We start from the raw sequence: 20,662 nt of genomic DNA, 5'->3' as shown, positions 1-20,662 counted from the left end.
ATGGGTGTGGTTACGGGGTGTGTGGCCACTGAGGGGCGCTGTAAAGCTTTCTCGCACAGGGCGCCTAAAGGCCTAAGGCCGGCCCTGCTAACAGCAGAACCCAGACTCTTATGCAAAAGCAGAGAGGCGGTCAATTCCTGGACTGGAGGGCTAGAATCTGAGATCTGAAAGTCTGTAGTTTCCCTTGTGGAAGAAATACTCTGGCCTACGCTGTGTCCAGGACTAGACTCGGATACTCCAAAAGAGTCTGTTCCAGCAACAATATCTGAAGGTTCAGGATCCATCCAAACCATTATAATATCTGCACAGTGAAGGCCAGATTGTCTGACAGGCAATTGTAATCTCAACAGGTCATCCAAGTATCCCACAATGGGATGCCATGAGAGTGCAGCAAGACTAGCACTGGGGCCTGCACCTTGGTGAATACCAAAAGGTGCAGATGAGAGACCGAAGGGCAGGGCCATGAACTGATAGAGGCACAAAAAGAAATAGGAGGGGATACCAGACCTAGAGGATTCCATGCGGAATTTCTGAGCGCTTATGAAGACATTCACTGCTTTGAGATCCAAGATGGGGAAAATGCCTCCTAAGGGGTTGGGAACCTAAGAGGTTTCAAAGAAGATCTGGTAATCTGCATGGTGACACAAAGACTGGAAGTGAAAAACTGAGGGGCCAAGGAGTAAAACGCCAGCTTGTAGCCCTTGGAAACAACCTCCCACAACCATCTGAGATGCAAGCCGTTTGTGTGTCTTCAAAAGTAAACAAATTTTCCCCAATGTTTTATACGCGGGTTCTACAGTCCAACACTTTGTGCTCCACATGTGTACGGACAGGACACCAATGCAGGAGGTGAGATGGGAAACCTCTAGCAGCCCGTCACAACTGTAGCTTAATGTAACAACCAGTTGTTCCAAACATTCTGGGACAAGGGATCAACCGCAGTATTGGCAAGATCCCTTTTAAGGCATTTTGACCAATGAGCCTGGGTTTGGCAAAACAAAGTCACAGCTAAGATGGAATGAAGAGCAGAGACTGCTAGCAAACACAAAGTTCTAGAGAGACCTTCCAACAGTTTATCAGTTGGGTCCTTAAATACAGGAGCATCCTCTACAGCTATGGTGGTTGCTTTGTCAGGGTGAATTTCCACTTTTGCAGTTAAAGGGGAACCCCCCCCCCCTCCCCCACTATATGTTTGTGTCCCTATTCACATAGTATTACTAAAAAGAATTTGAAAAAATAGATTTACCTTTTAGATATCTCTATGTAGCAGGCCTTTGCATGCTTCTCTCTCAATTTCACTAACCGCAAACTCTGACTGTTCTAATAGAAAGACTAAAGACAGACTGAGCTTCCCTCATTAAACTACAAGGTCTTCAGGGCTTTAACCCTGTTAGGACAGACATCCCTGCTCATCCTGTTTACAAGTGATAATGAAATCTGCCAGTAGAGTACAGATGGGATTATTTGAAACAAAACTTCCCTCAACACCCCCCAGACAGTGAGAAGTAAGCAGGATTTCTAAATCCTGGAGTTAGCACAATGAAATCTAAAAAAAGGTGAACTGCAATTTTTTTTTAAAGGTTATGCCTTGTGAATGGGAACATGTAACAAATATAAAATAGGAGGTACCCCATTCTGGCTGCAAAAGTGGAAATAAAGTTTAAGGTGTGACACTGCCAGATCCACAGTGAGGAAGACTACTTTTTAAACAAAGTCCTCTTCAAAACGATACAAGGCTAGTACGTGCTTGGGAAAAGCAAACATCTCAACAGGGCGTTTCCACTCTTTGTAAAGGAAGACTTGGAACAGCAAGTATACCCAAGATGGTCTTTGCGGTCTCAGGGGTTCTAAAGGCCCCAAGACTGGGAATACCACTGGTAAAAGCATTAGGATGATCCTCTAGGCTCAGGTGGTGCACATTGCATCAGTAAGAGCCTAAACTGTTTCTTAATGTGGAAGTGATGGCAAAAGACAGCGGCAACTCAGAGGCAAGCTGATCCAGGGGTAAGGACTGGAGTGATATAGAAAGCAGACAGTCTTAACAGCAGATGGTTTAGAGCAGGGGTCTCAAAGAGCCGGTACTCTGTGGCCCGCAGCCAGCTGACAAGTCGGGCACACGATCACGGGCTGCGTGCCCGACTTGCGGGAGCAGCCACACGGTCTGCATCTCTGTCGGATGCAGACTGCAGAGCTGCTCCTGTCAGCTCAGGGCAGAGCTCTTTCAGATCTGGCCGAATGATGGATGATTAGTAAGGTCTGCACTAGACCTTACTAATCACCACTAGATCACCAGGGAATGATGATGTGCCTCCTCCATGCACAGATGCAAGCAGGTGAGGGGGCTTGGAAGGAAAGGAGGGAGGAGGGGAGTGTATTATATGTGTGCTGGGGGCTTGAGAGGGAGGGGGGAAGTTTAATATGTGCTCTGGGGGCTTGAGAGGGAGGGGGGAAGTTTATGTGTTCATTTTATTAAAACATATAAGAGAATTACCATAAAATTCTGTGAAAAAGTGACTATACCCAAATACAATGTACAACACTTTATTAAAGCGTTGGCAAAAGGTTGCTTGAGCTGGTGAAGATCGTGCAGCATAATTGTTGGAAATACACCTTTACAGTTTTTTTCCCCTCCCCTTCTTTTCAAATCTCCAACATGCACAAATACCCAAAAAAGCCATTTAAAAAAAAAAAAACAACAAAACAAAAACGCAAAAAGAACAAAAAAAACACAGACATATAAGAACATACATGTGCTCTGTGTTATTTGCAATATATTTACAGTCTGAAGAGGAAAGAAAAAAAAGATATGCTAAATAAACTAAGGGGAACAGAACAACATTTATTCACCATTCAAGAGAAATAAGGGTGTGCAACTCCACGCGCAATGTTTATACACACACAGTTTATACAGTCTGTTGTATTTCTGGTTTTCTTCACACGTCCTGTGGCATATGAAGCCAGCTGTGCATATAACACACTTCGGGGTGATTTGTCTTTCTGCTGCTATCTGAAACGGGAGATCCATGTATCCTACTTCATTTACTGCAGAAAAAAATGCCAATACAACCTGACTGAACCTGAAGAAGGCTAAAGCTCTGCAACAATGTTTTACCTGCTATTATAACTTATTTCTAAATGCAAACTAAAGAAAAATTTACTGTAAACAAAGCTTTTTTTAAATTTTATTACTTTTTCCCACATTTTGAAAAAGGTTTTCCACTTTATTGCCTCTGTGAGTTGGGTCAGCTGCCACTGAAGAGTTTGTCTTCTACCCGCCAGAGGAAATAATGTAAGTTTGTGTTCAACTCTCCCACCATGCAAATCTTAACGTTTGCAATTTGTCTTTACTAAAACGAAACTCTTCCTATTAATAACTGAACTGCTTGCTATGTAAAGTCTTCCATCTCGCTGCTGCTCTTCCAGCGTAAGGCCACTGTGATGCCTTGTCAACAAGTAGTGCTCACTCTGAGTGTGTGTCTGTTGAGAAGAAGCTTCCAGCCTGGACACATCAGGCTGCTGTTTCTACACCTCCTGGCTCCCAGCACTGTCCTGAACTCTTTTCTGAACATGCTGCGATGTGCTGCTGATCTCACGCAATCTGTAGGACTCCACTTGCCATGTTGTCAGGTATAGGGCCCAATGGAATGGCGCTAGTCACCAAATCAACGTCTTCTGTTAAGGAAAGAATATAAATCGTTACATTCTTAAATAGTTAAAATCACACCTGAAAGTCAACCGATGACATTTTAGCAAGCATATACACTATGCATGGTGGGCACTCAATCGAAATCAAACACACAAACACACTGCATGTGGCATACTCTGCTCCCTTTGAAAAGGAAGGAATAGTATTACTTAATGCATATAAACCTTAGCTAACTGACCACTGGGGCATCCATATTCCACATATACACAGGAGTGCTTACCTACTATGTTTTGGTAGAGACGGCAAGGAAGGCTGCTGCTCTAGGTAAGCAGCCCAGTTTGAATTTAGTGTATTTAGGGGCTAGGAGGGTTTGTGAAATATAACCTTGTCCTTTAATTACCCTGTCATCACAGAGACATCTGTGCACAGTCCTTGTAAAAGAAAAGGAAATATAAAAAAAAAGGACCTTTCCTCAAGCCCGTGGTTGCTCTCGTCGGCTGTTATGTCATTACAGGATATATAAGCCGGCAGGAGAAACCACAGTGTACAATGAGGGGAGCAGGTATTCAACCCACCCGGAAAGGTTTCATATTCTAAGTGCCCAGGGAGAAGCAAAAACAGTAGCTTTCCAACACGCAGGCCACCAAAAAGGTAAGTATATTGCCTTAGGTTTCCCATTCTGTACAAATGACCCAGTGGTGCCAAGGTCACCTAAATTTCCCTTGGCTGTTCCCATCCACTCACGCCTCTTCTCTCTAAGCAACCAATAAGGGCCGCTGGTTTACAGAGCTGCAGTGCAAAAGCAGAAAGGGAAGACATCAAGCAGAGACATGGATGGAGCTTGCATTAGCTGAACGGTATTTCAGAAGATAGCAGATGGAAAAAAGACAAATCCAAGCTGCTGAACAGCATCAGACAAATGTGAGCTCATTCATCTAGTTCACTCACCTGCCACCAGTCTTGAAGATAAGATCTGCATTTGGTGCCCCTTTTGGATGCTGGTACCGGGGCCGACGCTCCCTGTTAGTATTAGCTGGAGCTGGACGCTGAGCCAAAGATTGCAGCATTTCTGCAAGAAAAACCCCCCCAAAAAAACAACATTGGTTTTTATATCTGTTCACTTGTTTTACAAGCTTAAGCAATGTTTGCATTGTGATAACAGCAACTCTGAAGCTTTATGGAATTATGACAAACCTACATGTATTTAAATATAATCCATATGTATTACCAAAAAACAACCTACTGATTTTAAAGTTACATGAACACTTTTACATATTTTTCTTTTTTTTTTAAATATTTCTTTTCAATTTCCTGGCTAGATCCTAAACATAGCTGTACCTACATTTTTCTTGCATGTAATGGGTTAAAATGAGAGATGTAAATCATTTGGAATCCTGTGTGTGTCCAGTTACAATGGGGTCACATCATTTATTGCCACAACTATTTGGAAGGAACCTCCCTAACATATAGGTAAATAGCTAGTGGTGGCTCTGAACAATGAAACTTTTGTGTATATTGTGCAGATAATAGTTTCTTATTCTTCTTATGTGGTTATGTGTTGCTAAACGGCTCTACTTAATAACCAGAGAACTAAAACAGAGTTTTGGCACACATACATGGAGGATTAGGTGAATTACCCCATATACCTTGTAAAACATCTGTGAAACAGTCTGTTAGAACACGGACCTGGTTTACTGGTTATTAAGTAGAATCCGCGTTACAGCTCACATCTCCAGGAACAAGGTACAGCAACAATTATTAAAAGGATATAGATATGTACATTAATGAAGGAAGTTTTTTGTTTGTCCACATACCACCTGAAAATTAACTCCTTTTCTTTTTTACAGATTGCACTCAACGGAGATCTCTGAACACTCAGAAAACCATTTTCTAATATAACAATTATACTTCATTAGTAAACTGTATTCAGAGAGAGTACACAAAGAGAATGTACTTTCAGGTTTCATGCTGTCCTCGCTGCTTGTTACCTCAGGTCCCACAAGTTGCCGTCTTCCCCTCTGCTTATGAGGCAGAGGAGCTGGTTTAGCCGTCCTCCCTTCTGCTCGTGAGGCAGAGGAGCTTGTGTCACGGATCAGGGCTCACTGGTATAACTAGAAAACAGGTCTGTGGACCCCATCTACTACACTGGCAGGGACACTTCGAGAAAAGGGTGCAAGCAGTGTAGGCTGACAACTCCCAGAGCTGGAGTACAAGCAGGGAGCAGAGCAGGGGGGATGAATGAGGCAGTAGAAGACAGAATAGGCAGGTAGGACAAGTTATAGGGCAGGGTGCTGCAAGGCTAGGTAGGTGGCATGGGGTCCCCCAGGATGAGGATTCTAAGGGCCAGCCGGTGATCACCAGAGCTTCCGATGGTGGAGATGGGCTTGGCTGCGTGGTGACCGCAGGTCACAATCCCTAGGTTCACCCGACTCACCTAACAGCCAAGAATTGTTGACAAGGCCAGAGTGCAACTTGCAGACACACAAACAAGGGACAAAACAAAGGTCAGGGACAGACGGAGGACCAGGACTTCCAGGGACAAACTGAAGACTGGGATTTCCAGGGAATATCCAAAGGACAGGAACAGACAGAAGACAGGGATTTCCAGGGACAAGTCAGCAGTCAGGACATGGATAAACTTCAAGGCAATCAGGTTCAATCACAAACGGGGCTCAGCATCTAGCTTAGGAAAGCGTTGCTCGGGCCACGTGCCGTTCGCTGCCCTGGGTTTAAATAGAGACAGGAAGAGGGAGGATTCACAGGATTGGCCACAAGTGGACTGCACTGATTGGCTGAGAAGCTGCATAAGAAACAGCAGGGGAGGTCGGCCGACGCCTAAGGGTTAGTTCACATCAGAAACTGCATCACAACTGCGTGCGTCTGCGCAGTTGCATTGCGATCAGTTTTGATGCGTTTTGGCGCGTTTGTGATGCGTTTTTTCCCTGCATGTCCCTGGATGATGCCACAATCAATTCTGGTTTTTTGTATGCAGTCTGCTGTGTTTTACAGCGTTTTTATGCATTTAGTGCAGTTAGATGCAGGTAAAATAGGACAAGCAGTACTTTTTCTGACTGCAGTTGAACGGACTGCAATGGTGTGAATTAGGCACAAGAAAGCCCATAGGAAAGCATTGTGATGTATTTTAACTGCAGCAGCCCTAAAGCTGCCAGACTAATGCAAGAGTAAGTCAAGTTCCGAGCACATGTCTGGAGGACTACAAGCACCAGCAACACCCTGCATGCCTAAAGAACCAGGGGTAAGAGGTATGTATATACTTGTAGAACTACAAGCAACAGCTCAGCTGCAAGTCTGCAGCTAAACTGTGACAGCTGGTTTAGCCGTCCTCCCTCCTGCTCGTGAGGCAGAGGAGCTGGTTTAGCCGTCCTCCTTGCTGCTCGTGAGGCAGAGGAGCTGGTTTAGCCGTCCTCCCTGCTGCTTGTGAGGCAGAGGAGCTGGTTTAGCCGTCCTCCCTCCTGCTCGTGAGGCAGAGGAGCTGGTTAGCCATCTTCCCTGCTGCTTGAGAGGCATTGGAACTGTTTTAGTTGCCTTCCCTTCTGCTCGTGAGGCTGCAGAACAGATTTGCGGTCTTCACTGCTGCTCGTGTGGCAGAAGAACTGGCTAGTAACCTTCCTATCTGATCGGGAGGAACTGATTAGCAGTCTTCCGTTCCTTAAGCAACAAATTAGGACATCAATTTCACACAGCAGTCCAATGAAAAAAGGGCAGAAAGCATGTGGATGGATTCAGATGGAGCCAGCATTGCCTGAGAGATACGCATTTATTGCGGTCATTTTTATTTTGTTTTATGTTTAACAGGGGCTTGCCCATAGAGCAGCGGTGGTCAATATTAAACACTACTTTTTCTCCACATAGTGTGTTTTTTAATATCTCAAAACCATAAAAAAATATTTCTATTATAATATTGCTATATGAAAAGGTAGCTTGGCTCCTTGCTACAAAAGGAATCCAAGCTACACCACATTGTAATGTGGCGCAGACCTCTACTAAATTGGTCTAAGATGGCACCTTCTGTAAGGGCTGTGCTAAATATTAAAATCGGGGAGGAATGCAGTTTATATGAAAAAAATAAAAAAATAAAATGAAATCCACACAGCCAATCAATTTAAGTTTGAAGTGACCATTCCTGGACAATCATTGTCCTGGATACTGCTAGCTTTACTTAGTATGTGTTGGATGCAAGTAGTATATAGTAATAGTTACAGATCTTAATATCTTGAAGGGAACAATAGAGCCAAGACTTTTGAAAGCTGAATAACAAAAGGGATAACAATAAAATACAAGTCTGTGTGTATTAACATTAGCGGAGCACAACAAGGAACTTAACAATGGACAGCAATGATCATTACCCTGATAGTCCTCCTGTTCTTGACGCTCATTAATGTCCAATGTGAGCTTTTTCATCCGCATCCTTTCCTCCTGCTCTACTTGCTGTTGGTTCCAATGATTTGCAGCCAGTGTGGAAGACATTGGTACCTTCAGAATTTTAAACTGGAAAACAAATTAGGAAAATTAGAATATTGTACAGTAGACATAAAAACACCTAGTGAAGGAACTGCTCAGTAGAGGACCTTTGAAGTGAAGGGAGTCATGCACATTAGAAATGTAATCTCCGTCTTCTTTCAAGGGCGGTGCCTGGACCATGACAGTTTATTTGCAGTTAAACCTAAAAGCCTTTACCTCACCTTCTTGATCCAATAGTTTGGTCCACAAGGACTAGAATATGGCTTTTTAGCGGTACAGGGTGCTTGGACATGGAAACGCCACCCTGAGAGGTCTGCATTTACTTCACAAATCTGACCAGCAGGTCAAGATGGGTGTGAAAAAGGCATTTGGTTACTGCAAATATTAATATAATCTACAACCCACTTTTTTCAAGAACAGTGGTGGCGAACCTTGGCACCCCAGCGGTTTTGGAACTACAAGTCCCATGAGGCATTGCAAGGCTCTGACAGCCACAGACATAACTCCCAGAGGCAGATGCATGTTGGGATTTGTAGTTTTGGCACAGCTGGAGTGCCAAGGTTCGCCATCACTGTTCTAGAACTTTGCTGTGAAGAATTCTGGCATTTAAACATAATATTAACATAGCTTGAGGATAAGATGCAGGCTAAAACTAAACACAAGATAAAAAGAGCTCCAAGCTATGAAAAAAAAAACCTGCCAATACCTACCAAAATTACCCCTCCCCCCCAGCCACATGGCAAGAGTTACATGATCATAAGTCTAGGAGTTCAGGAAGAAGGTGTAATATTTACATTATTTCTCACCATCACCCCTCTACCCCTAGACTTAACAAGTCCTTGTAGTAGGGGGGAGAAGGGTAGTTTGTGTGAAACTTCCAGAGTTCAGCTTTATACTTGGAGAGAGAACACTCAGACTAGTGTCACTTCACATGTAATCCTTTTTATGCACTGCTCTTGGTTCTATTTTATGAATGCAGTTCAGTAGGTGACTGGGTGCAATGGATAATCCTGGATGTGAAGAGGCTTTATTTGACAGGACAGCTCCAGCAACAACATTTAAATATTGCATTAGCTTATCCTGAGAGTTTCCTGCATTTAATCAGAGAAATAAAATCCGCACTGGCAGTTGTAAAACAACAATTATCAGTGCACTAAGGTATACGTTTTCAGAGCAATCCTCAGTCATCGGGACTGGTACACTTGGGCACTGTTTAAGCTTTTAAGCTTCTAAATGCTCGTTTGAAGAACATCATTCATCCAGCATTTCCATATCATTTAACAAGCTTTAACCAGATTTGCAAAGTCCAGAAAGTGGTTTTATACATGTATTTACTATGGTCAGGGCGAAAACCCCCCAAATTTTTTTTAATACAGCTTAATATGAAATATTACATCTATTGATGCACCGATATATCGGCCGCAAATGGCACTTTTGGCTAAATGCTGAAAGTGCCATTTTCCTGTCGATACATCGGCGCATCCCTGCTTTCTTTCCTACCCGCTGGGCGCTGCTCTGTGTCCCAGCGTGGAGGAGAGAAAATGCAACACCCGGCTGAGCGCAGTGAGCGGCCGGCGTCTCTCCTCCCCCACCGCTCAGCCTCCTCTCACAGTCCAACAAGCGGTGTGTGGGCGGAGACAGGCTGCGCTGTCACCGGAGGTGGAGCTCTCCTCCCTACACCGCTTGCCCAGCCTCCTGTGACAGCTGGATCTTTTAAACCTTTTGCTGCTAGAGCCATTTTTGCATGCATGTTAAAAAGCATGTTTTAGGCCTGAAGCTTAGTTAGAACTTAGTTAAAACATTTTATGAAAGCAGAGAACTTCGAGAATAAAATGTGCATGTATTGTGTGACATACAAAATTCAACTGCCAGCAACTGCTTATCAAATCCAAATTTTTTATAAAAAAAATTCATTCAAATCATTTTAGTGCACCCAAACACAATACAACACCCAATTCTTGGTAACATTTAAAAGATGAGGTTGTGCTGAGTAAACAGATACCATACATGTCAAAGCCTTAAAATTGTGCATGCCGGTAAAATAGCAACAAACTCCGGTACCCAAAATTGTACATAAGCTGCACTTTAAAAGCCTTTGCAGGTCATCACATCAGAGTTAATGGCAAATAATAGCCCTAGAGTTACTGCTCGCATCCTGGCGTGTGCAGTGACATGTAACATTTGTGGCACAAATGTTGTTTTCATATGTAGGTACTGGACACATGCGTTTAAGTACATATGTGCATGTACATGGGGTGGGAAAGTTTTAATTTTCAAGACTATTTAACTTTAATGTAATAGCACACTGGAGGGGACAGGTTCTCCGAGTATAGAAGTAGTCGTCACCCTCACACCTAGGTCCAATGCATCAATTTTATTGACATCAGATACACATGGCATCACAAGTACAAAGCAACGTTTCAGAACGTAGCACGGCCCCTTCCTTCATCAGGAAAGAGGCACAGTGACCACACCAGGTTCCGAAAGGTTGCTTTGTACTTGTGATGCCATGTATATCGGACGTCAATAAAAGGACGGATTGATGCATTGGTCCTAGGTGTGAGGGTGACTTCTTCTACATTTGGATTTGTGTGGCGCCATCCGCATGTCATTCAGCACCCTCCATTATATTACCATGGGATTCTGGTCAGGCAGTGCAATGAGACACAAAAAAATTGTAGGTTCTCTTTAAGGAGACATGAGGAGCCCGTTATACCCCCCGGCATCAAGTTTCTACTTCACTAAAGTTGATCAAGCACACACTTTTTGAAAAAATGGAAGCATCTTTCAGCTGTGGTCTGAAGGTTCTAAATAGAGATGTTAAAAAGGAAAGGTCTGATTTTAACAAGATTCAGCTTCAACATACACTTCAGGAAAAAGTACAAGGAGGAAGAATAAAAAGCACCAGAAAGAAACTGCCTAGTTTTAGGTCTGCACAACATATTTGCCGTGTAATGGATGGTAGAACAGAACAAATGCTTTTAGTTACCTGCTGTTTGTTGCCTCTTCTGGTCAGCATTACAAACGGCATTGTGTCTCCGCAGTCTGCCTCTCCCTCCGGACTGACAAAGGCATGTCCTTTCTTCAGCTGGCTCTTCAGATGCAAGGGAATGGCAACATCCAGCTGATGTACTTTCACAGACTCTCCGCTGCGTTGCTAAACAAAACAAATACTTTTTTAAAAAGGACTGAAAAAACAAGGTTGTCCTTGTGGACTGAGAAAAAATTCCTGTAACCAAACATTAAGGGCCCATTCACATTGCGCACTGCATTAACACAAGTACATTAGTGCAACGGGTTATTAAGCGTTTAGACATGCTGCAATAATGCAGAGTATTCATTTGAATGGGCTGGGATCACACCTTAAAACACACAAGAAAAGGGGCATGCACTACAATGGTAAGCAAATTTATTTTCTTCCTTTGAAATGTGAAAGAGTTAGAACATCTGCTGGGTTGTTAGTGGTGTCTGTGTTCCCACTGGGGAGATTCCAGTACACCTCCCGTCCCACAAACATGACAAAAAGTGAGTGGAAATCTTCCCAAAAGGAGGAGAAATCCAACCTTTGACAGTTACTGATGCAGGATGTCCCTATTGGAAGATATTCCTTCGACTTGACCACCATAACATTTTGGATTTTCTCTGACAGTTGTCATTAGTGGCGTAGCCACTGGGGGAGGGGGCAGCCAGTGCGGCTGCTCTGGGACAAGAATTGGAGGGGCCCCGGGCAGTGACAAGCGGGGTCCGGCGAATGAAAGATTTGCGACAGGGTGTGGAATCCACCGACGGCCAGGAGCATGCAGTTCTGGGCGCCGGGCGATAAGTTGCTTTCTACATTGAGTCCTGCTTTGCACATGCACGACTAAATGCAGTGTGGGGAAGCGGATTGTTTGTTTACAAGTAATCTCTGGCGATGTCGCCGAGATCACTTGTAATAAAACTGCAGCCGGTACGTCCTCTCCCCCGCCCCCCACCTACCTCTCTCCCCGCTGGCTCCGTCCTGCACTCCATCCTCCCCCCTGCCGCCGAGTCTCTCTCTTCACCGGCCGCCGATGCAGGGAGCAGAGCGGCAGGGTTAAAAGTAACCCTGCCGCTCCTTGTAAACAGTGAGAGGGGAGAGCAGTCTTCCCCTCTCACCCGTCACAGGAGTTCCAGCACAGTGCTGTGCTAGAACTTCTGTCCTGGAGGTGACAGGTTCAATAAAGAGAGCCTGTCACTTCCAAATGCTATTACACAGGGGCTTGGTAGCTCCTGTGTGATAGCGATAGAGTTAAGTGAAAAAGAAAATGTTCAAAAATAAATAAAAAAAATGTAAAAAGTAAAAACAAAAACACAAAACAATAAAAAGGTGATTAAAAAAGTAAACAAATTTCATGGGCCACTTGCCTATGGCAAATAGTGAGAGTAGTAGGAGTATATCTCCAAAATCTCCAAAAGGGTACACCAACAGCAATACAAACCTGTCAGAGTTCATAATCCTTCAGACTAGGATTAAAGTTTTTGTCCACAATTCTCATTTCGAGCATGTGGATCACACTTGGCTAATACAAAGCGGTATTCACAGGATTCATTGCGACTAATTAAAAGTAAATATAAGGTCACACAGGCCCCCCCCTTAAACAATACCCTAACACTTATCACCCCACTCTCCCACCCATGACCTATCCCTCTTTCCCTCTCCCTCCCCCTAAGCTCCCATCCTAACCTATCACATCACAGTTGTAATGGATGACCCATACTCAGAGCTCCCGAACCCCTCAAAGGTCAGCAACAACATCCCGCTGACGTGTCGCAGCTGGGATGACAGGTCAACAAATACTAGGAGCAAAAGGAAGCACCTATAACGCGACACACATGATCCCACGAATTCTGCCTACTGACTCCAAGAAAAGGCTATAAAGATGGTTCCCGGTTTTGCACCCATTACTGCAACGGCCACAGTCTGCCAACTGTATCCCCTCCCCCCTACTTTCTTCATACCTTCTTCCCCATAAACAGGATTGAAGATTGAATACTTACACTTATGGTTATTTTGGTACCTGTTGTAATCCCAGATATGGGCTCACAGTATTGCTGTGTTTGTTAGTTTGTTTGTATGTATGTATGTATACATACCTTTGTACCCTTTATAAAACTCAATAAAACTTATTTGAAACAAAAAAAAAGTAAATATAAGAATTTAAAACACAGTCCAAAACAGGATGTGTGTGTGGTGCTGGATTAAAAAAAAAAAAAACACCACCTCAAAACATCTGCAAAAGTTCCAGTACATTGCTGACGAAGGAAGAAAATACCCCGAGATGAAAGCACACATTTGCCGTTCTTCAGGCTGCACTGCTTGATAGGACTTAGATCACTTAGCATTTGATAACTGGACTGACTACAGAATAATATTTGGCAGAAAGTCACATACTTGAAGGTTTTCCAGCATCATCTTATCTAGAGCCTGAATGAAGTCTTCATCTTCTGCACAGGGAACATGCTTGATCCCACCTCCTTTCATCGTCACCTCCTGAAAAGAAGAGAGAAGCTTGTGTATAAAAAACAGTTCAGCTTAGCCCAGGCCAATATGAAAGGCACAAACTAATGCAGCCCAGTATTATTAAATCATTAATTGTTATGACGCCGGAACATTTTTTCCATGCCAAAATGTCATTTGGACTTTCTGCTCCCAGAACTATTTAATGAACGCATAACACCTGTAGATTGAAATGATGGTAGTCACATTTTTTTTATATTTACGCAAATGTTTACAAGATCTATATCCTCAGTAAAAAAAAAAAAAAAATACACCAAAATTAATTTTGTGCACATAAAAAACACAAAAATGTTTAATGTTAAATATAAAATAGGAGACGGTCGAGTTTAAAAATACTAAATGTGTCAAGCCTCAAATCTACGTGTGCCCACAAAACGGTAAACAACTGCAATACCCAAATTGTTAATAGGCAACACTATAAAATCTTTACAGCTCATCAATTTATAATTCTCTGTAAATGATGGCTCTAAAATGTATTCCTCTACCTTTAACGTGTGAATGGATACCCAATATGTATAGGTGTTTACATAAGCAGTGTGTCCTAGATGCACATAATGCATGTGGAGCCTTTTAAATAAAACATTTTTTTTTATTGTTAAAGCACAATTTACATTTTTTTCTCCCCTAATTTGTTTTACTATGGAAAAAAAAAAGGTTACTTACAGTGTTTTCTTCATCAGTTTCATTTTCCTTGTTTGAGTCAGTCATGTAATCGGTGTTTTCCTCCTCTTCTTCCTCTCTTTCATCTTCTTCATTTTCAGAAGCATCCTAAAAAAAAAAGAAAATGTATAATAATAAATAATTGGTGGATTTGCAGTCTATATCCTCTGCTGAAACTTGGCACAGGCTGACTCATTACAGTATGTATAACATAGCTACAAATGGTAACTACATAAAATATTGCCCCTTTAGTGTACAATGTAGGTAATGAAACCCTCAAAGTTCCAGAGAACGTGGATGCTTGAACCTCTGTTAAATCTATAGCTTGGGAGCAGCAGAAGATGCATGCCAATTATAATGCAGCAAATATTAACAGGGACTTGTCCCCTACACTACATCTAATGTCTCAAAGACACACCACACAACTAAATGTTAGGGTCTGTGCCTAAGGCCTTGTTGGTCATGAGACATGGCCACAATCAATTTGCCTTTTAGTACAAGCAGGCATTGTTGATGGCACAGCAGCAATAAGGGAATCTGAGCTACTTTTAGTTTCCGGTCATTTAGCATAGTTATCAAAAGGAATTTGGCATACGTTTATCTCTGATGCCGATGATTTAATCCTCTGGCTGACACTGTACAATCAACTCCTCAGCATAAGTCCTACGACCAGCCACTGGATGGAGTCCAGAATCTTTTTACTTCAGCAGCAGATTCTCTTCATCTCAGCACTAGCTAGATTTTTATTATAAGATTGTTGCTGAACTTTAGACAGCTCAGTGATTATAATACAGCATAGACCGACTTAATGTCAACAGTCATACTTTTATGTGCTTAGTAGAGGTATGTGTTTTCTAGTTGAAAAATGTAAACATTCCTAAAGACCTACCACATGAACGGGATTCTTAAAAGTGTTAAGCACCTCTTATAACAACACAACACTAAATCAGGAACACAGACAACAAATAGGTGTTATTTTAAAACATAAAACTGAAAAAGTCCCATGATTTCTAAAGCGGCAAGCCAGGATTTACATAGACATCAGTAATGTTTCCAACTCCATTACTCTATCTTGCTTCCCTACTCAAGAACAAGGGATACTAAATGAAGACGTACGTGTAAATTGTTTTTTTTTGTTCAACCCGCGGGCTAAAAGGGGAAAAAAAGAAAACAGATTCCTCTGTGCACGCTAAACAGCGTGGATGGATGAATCTCCCGCTGTGAGCTATGTATTCCAACATTGGCGCCGGCCACTGTCAGAATGCCCTAACGGTGCCCTGGCTGGCTGCAAACACCGTTTGGCTGAAGATTTTCCAACATGCTCCTTCAATCTTCTGATCAAGGCATGCCAGGGGGAAGGGTGCCAACAGAGGCACCCACTGTTTGAATTTTGTCCAGTTCAACAAGAACCGCCCGAAATTTGCATAGTGTTTGGCCAGCTTAAAGGTAACCCTGCGCACAAGGAACTTATAGTTTACAGTGGGAATAGTCAGGCCAGGGGAAGAGCTTTTCCTCATTCAACATGTATTTTTTGGTTCTTTGCAGGTTGGCCAATCTCTTCATAATCAGTAAGTTAAGGGTGTTGGCTTATCTTTGTACAAAAAGCAAAGAACAACCAGGAAAAAAACCACACAAAAAAAAAAACAGTTGACGTTCTGCAGCCTGAAAGTGATTCCTGCACACTTTCATAGCTCCACCCATTTATACATGACTGTTCCAGAATTTTCTATATTATACAACCATTTGATTACATCTATGAGTGCCTTCCTCACTGGAATACTGAAGAAAGAAAATTGGTTACAATTAGAGGTGCACCGAAATGGAAATTTTAAAACCGAAACAAAAAAATTGTCAGGCCGAAACCAAAAATGTTTGTTTCTTTATTTACATTTTTTCCCATTTTTAAAATATTTTATTTTTAATTTATTTTTTTATAAACTTTTTTTATATTTGTTTAATTCATTTTTATTTTTTACATTACTTCTAGGGGCTTCGGAGAAATATTAGGGGTCTAAACAGACCTCTGATATTTCCCTTTTAAAATAGAAAAAGAGATTGAGGACATGAAGTCCCCAATCTCTTTTTCTGTATCCCCTGTTATCAATGAACAAGAATCCTCTATGAGTGTACCTGTTCATTCATAACATGAGGACAGAGTATGTTTACTATAACTACAACTATGAATGAACAGGAGGTGATGTAGATTTCTCCCCATTCATTATTGAGGATATAGTCAACATGCCATGTCCTCAATTATGTATAAACACTCAGCGATCACTGTTGCTGAGTATTTGCTCTCGCTCTCCTCTCTGACGCGCTGTCACAGGAGGCTGATCGAGCGGTGAAGGGAGGAGAGCTCGGCCTCCTGTGACAGTGTGGCTGTCTCCGCCCCAACACCGCTCTGCCGGACTGTGATAGGAGGGTGAGCGGTGTGGGAGGAGACGCCGGCCGCTCACAGCGCTCTCCTCCTGCAGCGCTCGGCCGGCTATCACAGTTTCTCTCCTCCCCGCTGGGACACAGAGCAGCGCCCAGCGGGGAGGAAAGAAACCAGGGTGCGCCGATTTATTGGCAGGAAAATGTTACATCATCCCTAGTTACAATAAAGCGACTATTCTATACAAAAACAATAACACACTAGGTAGAGAAAATATTGAGGACTAAAATTGCAAAATACCCAATTTGGGTTTTACAAAGAAAGAAGGAACAAGCTTACAAATATACATGACAAATCTAACAAATTACAAACATGCGTCAGAGTGAGAGGTTCTGCTGGGAGGATGATGTCGGTCATCCGTGCAAAGTTTGTCAATTAGTGAAGTAAATCACCCACAAATCTGTAGTGAAGAGCTTATGCATACAGGCCTTTGTTTGCTTTGCTTCCCTCTACAAGGTCTTTTGAATGCAAAAGCAACTCAGGGAATGCTAGCCAAGTATGCCCGGGTACACAAACCCTAATTAAAAAAAAAAAAACTCCAAATTTTTTCGCATTCGCAAACACATTCCAACAGTGTTAGAAACACATTTTAATGTGGACCCAAACCTAATTTGCTGGCCAAGCCTATTCCCATCCTTCTCCTAATCAAAATACAGAACTAAACACACACACACCTTGCTTAGCTTCAGAAATAAGACAGGACCTGTGTGTGGCAGTGATACAGACTGGTTACCTGTTTAGACAATCAGTACCATTTCCTGCATACAGATTGCAGGCTGCACCCCCAGAGGTGGTTGGAGTTGTCAAGTATGCTTGGGTGGCCAATTAAAGTTAGGAAAAAGGCTTAAAGCGGAACTACACCCTCCTTTCCTTTACAGCCAAGGAGGTTGCCGTTTCATCATCTATTTGGATTGCAGTTGCTATGGTGCTGCACAAGTGATTAAGTCTAACACCAGCAATTTGAGAGCTGAAATAAGCACACTGGCAACCATGACAGTTGGCATGGCTTTAAAAAGTAACGGTTTTGGAATGGAAGACATTAAATTGGTGGGTAAAGTTCCTCTTGAAGCGTGTTTAAGCACAAAATAGTTCAGAAAAGGCATCCGATAGTTGAAAATACAGGATCTTGGTATATCTTGCTAAATCAGATGTTTTTTTATTGTGTAAAGGTTTTGTATAACACAGCAACAGAAACAAAAACCCTGGAGACGTTTCACACCTGCTTATTTAAATCAGAGCTTTATGTGAGAAATGCTTCCAGGGATTGTGATTCTGCTGCAGTGCTAGGCTGTCATTTTAGACAATAAAAATAGTTTCTTCCAAAAGGATACTCCTGGAGCCTGTGCCCTTACCTAAATCAGTATGTAGCTTTGGCAAGGCTGATGTTCCTGACAAATGGTGCTATGTGGACTGGGATTGATTTCCCTTGCAGTAGCACAGTATGCTTTGGCAACAAATCTATTAGGTAATCTATTTGAAAAATTAATTGTGAATCCAAGTAGTAATAAATAATACAAATCTACTAACATCTTCTTCAGGTTCGTTCATTTCACTTTCATTCCCAGACTGTTCTTCAGTCTCTGCCCCAGCTTCTTCCTCTTCTTCATCATCCTCGTCCTCCAGTGCATCCCCTTCAGTCAAGGAATGTTTTGAATCCTTGTCAGTCACAAGACCTTGTATATCAAAAGATGTCAAATTGTTAGCAGAACTTGAGTAACACTTTTAAGTAAACAAATAAAATGTATTAAAAAAAAGGGATACCAATAACAGAAAAAGTATTTGTAATCATTGTCAGCACACACCTTCCTGCTTCTACAGCATTTATACAGTAAAATAAAATGCCAACAGAGAGTAGGAAAGAACAATGGCTGCTGCAGGGGGCAGAGCAGAGTACACTTTTTTTTTTTTAAATTAATAAAAAAGGGAATGACAATGAATGACCACAAGCAGCAGAAATGCATCAGGATAAAAAATTATGGCATTTCTTAGGGTCTGTTTGGGGAGGCCATTTCAAAGGTTTAATTTTAAGTACACAGTTCTTTCAAAGAACTAATGATGCTCTGATCAAGATCTGGGGGAGGCAAACAAACACTACCCCTCAGATCGATAGAGCCATCATGGAGGTCTTTAAGCAAGCCTGGCATTCAACTTGTGCATTTGGATGCCCCTCTTCTCAAATACCTTTAATTTAAAAAAAGGTATTCCGATCTAAGCGAGGCATAAAAAAAAAAACAAACACACACCAAAAAAAAACAACCACACACCACAAAACAGTGTGTTTGGTTATTTTAGTACCATTCTCTCCAATGTCCATTGCACCTAAACAGTCTGGAGCATGGGAATAGTACAACATGGAACAATGAGACAACAGGCTGCAGTTCTATCCAAAAGCCTTAAAAAAAAAGGAGAATTAGGAGGCAAGTGATTTTCACTCAGCCTCATAATCTGAGCCGACCTGTGACAATGAACCCGTCAGAGGTCGGCTCAGTAGATCGGGAAGTGTGCGAACACAGTCGTTCGCTCACAGCTCCCTGCAGGGATTCCCCCTCCCCGATCCTCCAGCGCTGACTGGCGGAACGGACGGGGCGGGTACAGCTGGCTCTGCCTCCAGATAGGCAGAGCCAGCTGTCATTCACGCAGCTGGGTGGATCCAGACAGCAATGTCGGGATCCGTTTCGGCGTCTCAGTATACTGCGAGCTGTAGCTCGCGGTATACTGAGCTTTGGGTGACGGGAGGACGCTAGTTTGTGTCCTCCCGTTACCCGTAGGAGAACTATGGGGAAAAGCACTGACCCCATAGTTCTCCTTTAAAAACAAAAAAACAAGCAGCATGGGATGACGAAAAACCGGGGGAAGCGATTGATTTTCTGAATTTAGCATAACGTCAGTGCTTTCTGCACAGCATTATTAGTTCAGTGACTTTCCAATGGCTGAAAATGAGTAGTTCATTGACAAGTTGGTTTTTATTTTAGCTAATCTCTTACAAGTGCCCTTGAATCACAGAGGAATTACTAAAATGTTCATGTACTGTACCACCATAAAGTGCCATCTCAAATGGGAGGGAATGTCAATCTTGATGCTCTCTTATAGCATTAAGATGACAGAAATAAACAGACTAAGCTCACCTAGTTTTACAAGAAACTCTCGCTCCAAATCTAGCACTTGCCGCATTGCTTCACTTTGCGAGTTACACAACTTCATCTTTGGTCTCAGCAGCTCCAGTGTGTCACTAATCATATAATCAATGTCTATAGGGAATGGGTAATCTTTAGTCCACACATCCAGACCTTTTTTCCACCAGACATAACGCTAAAAAATAAATAATAAAGTAGTTGAAAATAAGTCTTTTCTCTTCAGTACTGAAACAATATTTAGACAACATATAGATAGATGTGAGACCATGTTGTGGACTTTAAAGTGACCTACAGAGGGGAAAAAAAAAAGATCTGCAATCAAGAACCAAATCAGACACCCAGAGCTGCCTTCACCTACCTGGAGCAGCCTACCAGTGCCTCTATGCTTCATTCAAATGTATTAAGTTGAAGTTTTCCATATAACCTGATAGTGTCAAGATTTGTCTGGTTCCCCCTACACATTCCTACTGGCCCATCACTAGATAGGCTGCCTCACTACATAACAGGAATGTGCATGAGGCAAGATGGGGTGGGTAATGTTCGGTACTACCAGCAGGTGCCGGAGTGTCACTGACTAGCATGACCTGGGATAAGGCTGCATAGACAGGGACAATCAGGCTGCTGGAGTGACAGATCCACTTCACATTCAAATACATGTTCTTCCTTGCTGCAGGCACCACAGATTTCTGATGCCTAGCAAAACAACCCTCATCAGAACAACCCTCATCAGAGCATATCCTGGATTTAGTTTGTTTTTTTACAAGAGG

General features: G+C 42.5%; 1 protein-coding gene across 2 annotated transcripts in view; it reads right to left on the bottom strand.

The window, feature by feature from the left end:
• Window positions 1-2,525: 2,525 nt before the first annotated feature.
• UPF2 (UPF2 regulator of nonsense transcripts homolog (yeast)) overlaps window positions 2,526-20,662 on the bottom strand; it is a 53,265-nt gene continuing 35,128 nt past the window's right edge. The window contains exons 15-22 of one of the 2 annotated variants that reach the window (XM_018553743.1): window positions 19,887-20,070; window positions 18,289-18,434; window positions 14,331-14,435; window positions 13,542-13,640; window positions 11,118-11,285; window positions 8,014-8,155; window positions 4,595-4,715; window positions 2,526-3,672 (exon numbers count right to left, since the gene is read on the bottom strand). In XM_018553743.1, coding sequence (XP_018409245.1) covers window positions 3,663-3,672; window positions 4,595-4,715; window positions 8,014-8,155; window positions 11,118-11,285; window positions 13,542-13,640; window positions 14,331-14,435; window positions 18,289-18,434; window positions 19,887-20,070 — 975 coding nt within the window. In that variant the 3' untranslated portion in view covers window positions 2,526-3,662. The remainder of the gene's footprint in view (window positions 3,673-4,594; window positions 4,716-8,013; window positions 8,156-11,117; window positions 11,286-13,541; window positions 13,641-14,330; window positions 14,436-18,288; window positions 18,435-19,886; window positions 20,071-20,662) is intronic. The other variant, XM_018553744.1, reaches the window with a different exon arrangement.

The sequence above is a fragment of the Nanorana parkeri genome, unplaced genomic scaffold, assembly GCF_000935625.1.
Source record: "Nanorana parkeri isolate BGI_ZX_2015 unplaced genomic scaffold, ASM93562v1 scaffold128, whole genome shotgun sequence".
In the NCBI taxonomy this organism is placed as follows: Eukaryota; Metazoa; Chordata; class Amphibia; order Anura; family Dicroglossidae; genus Nanorana; species Nanorana parkeri.
Note: the sequence above shows the minus strand (reverse complement) of the source record. Positions and strands in the feature narration are given on the sequence as shown.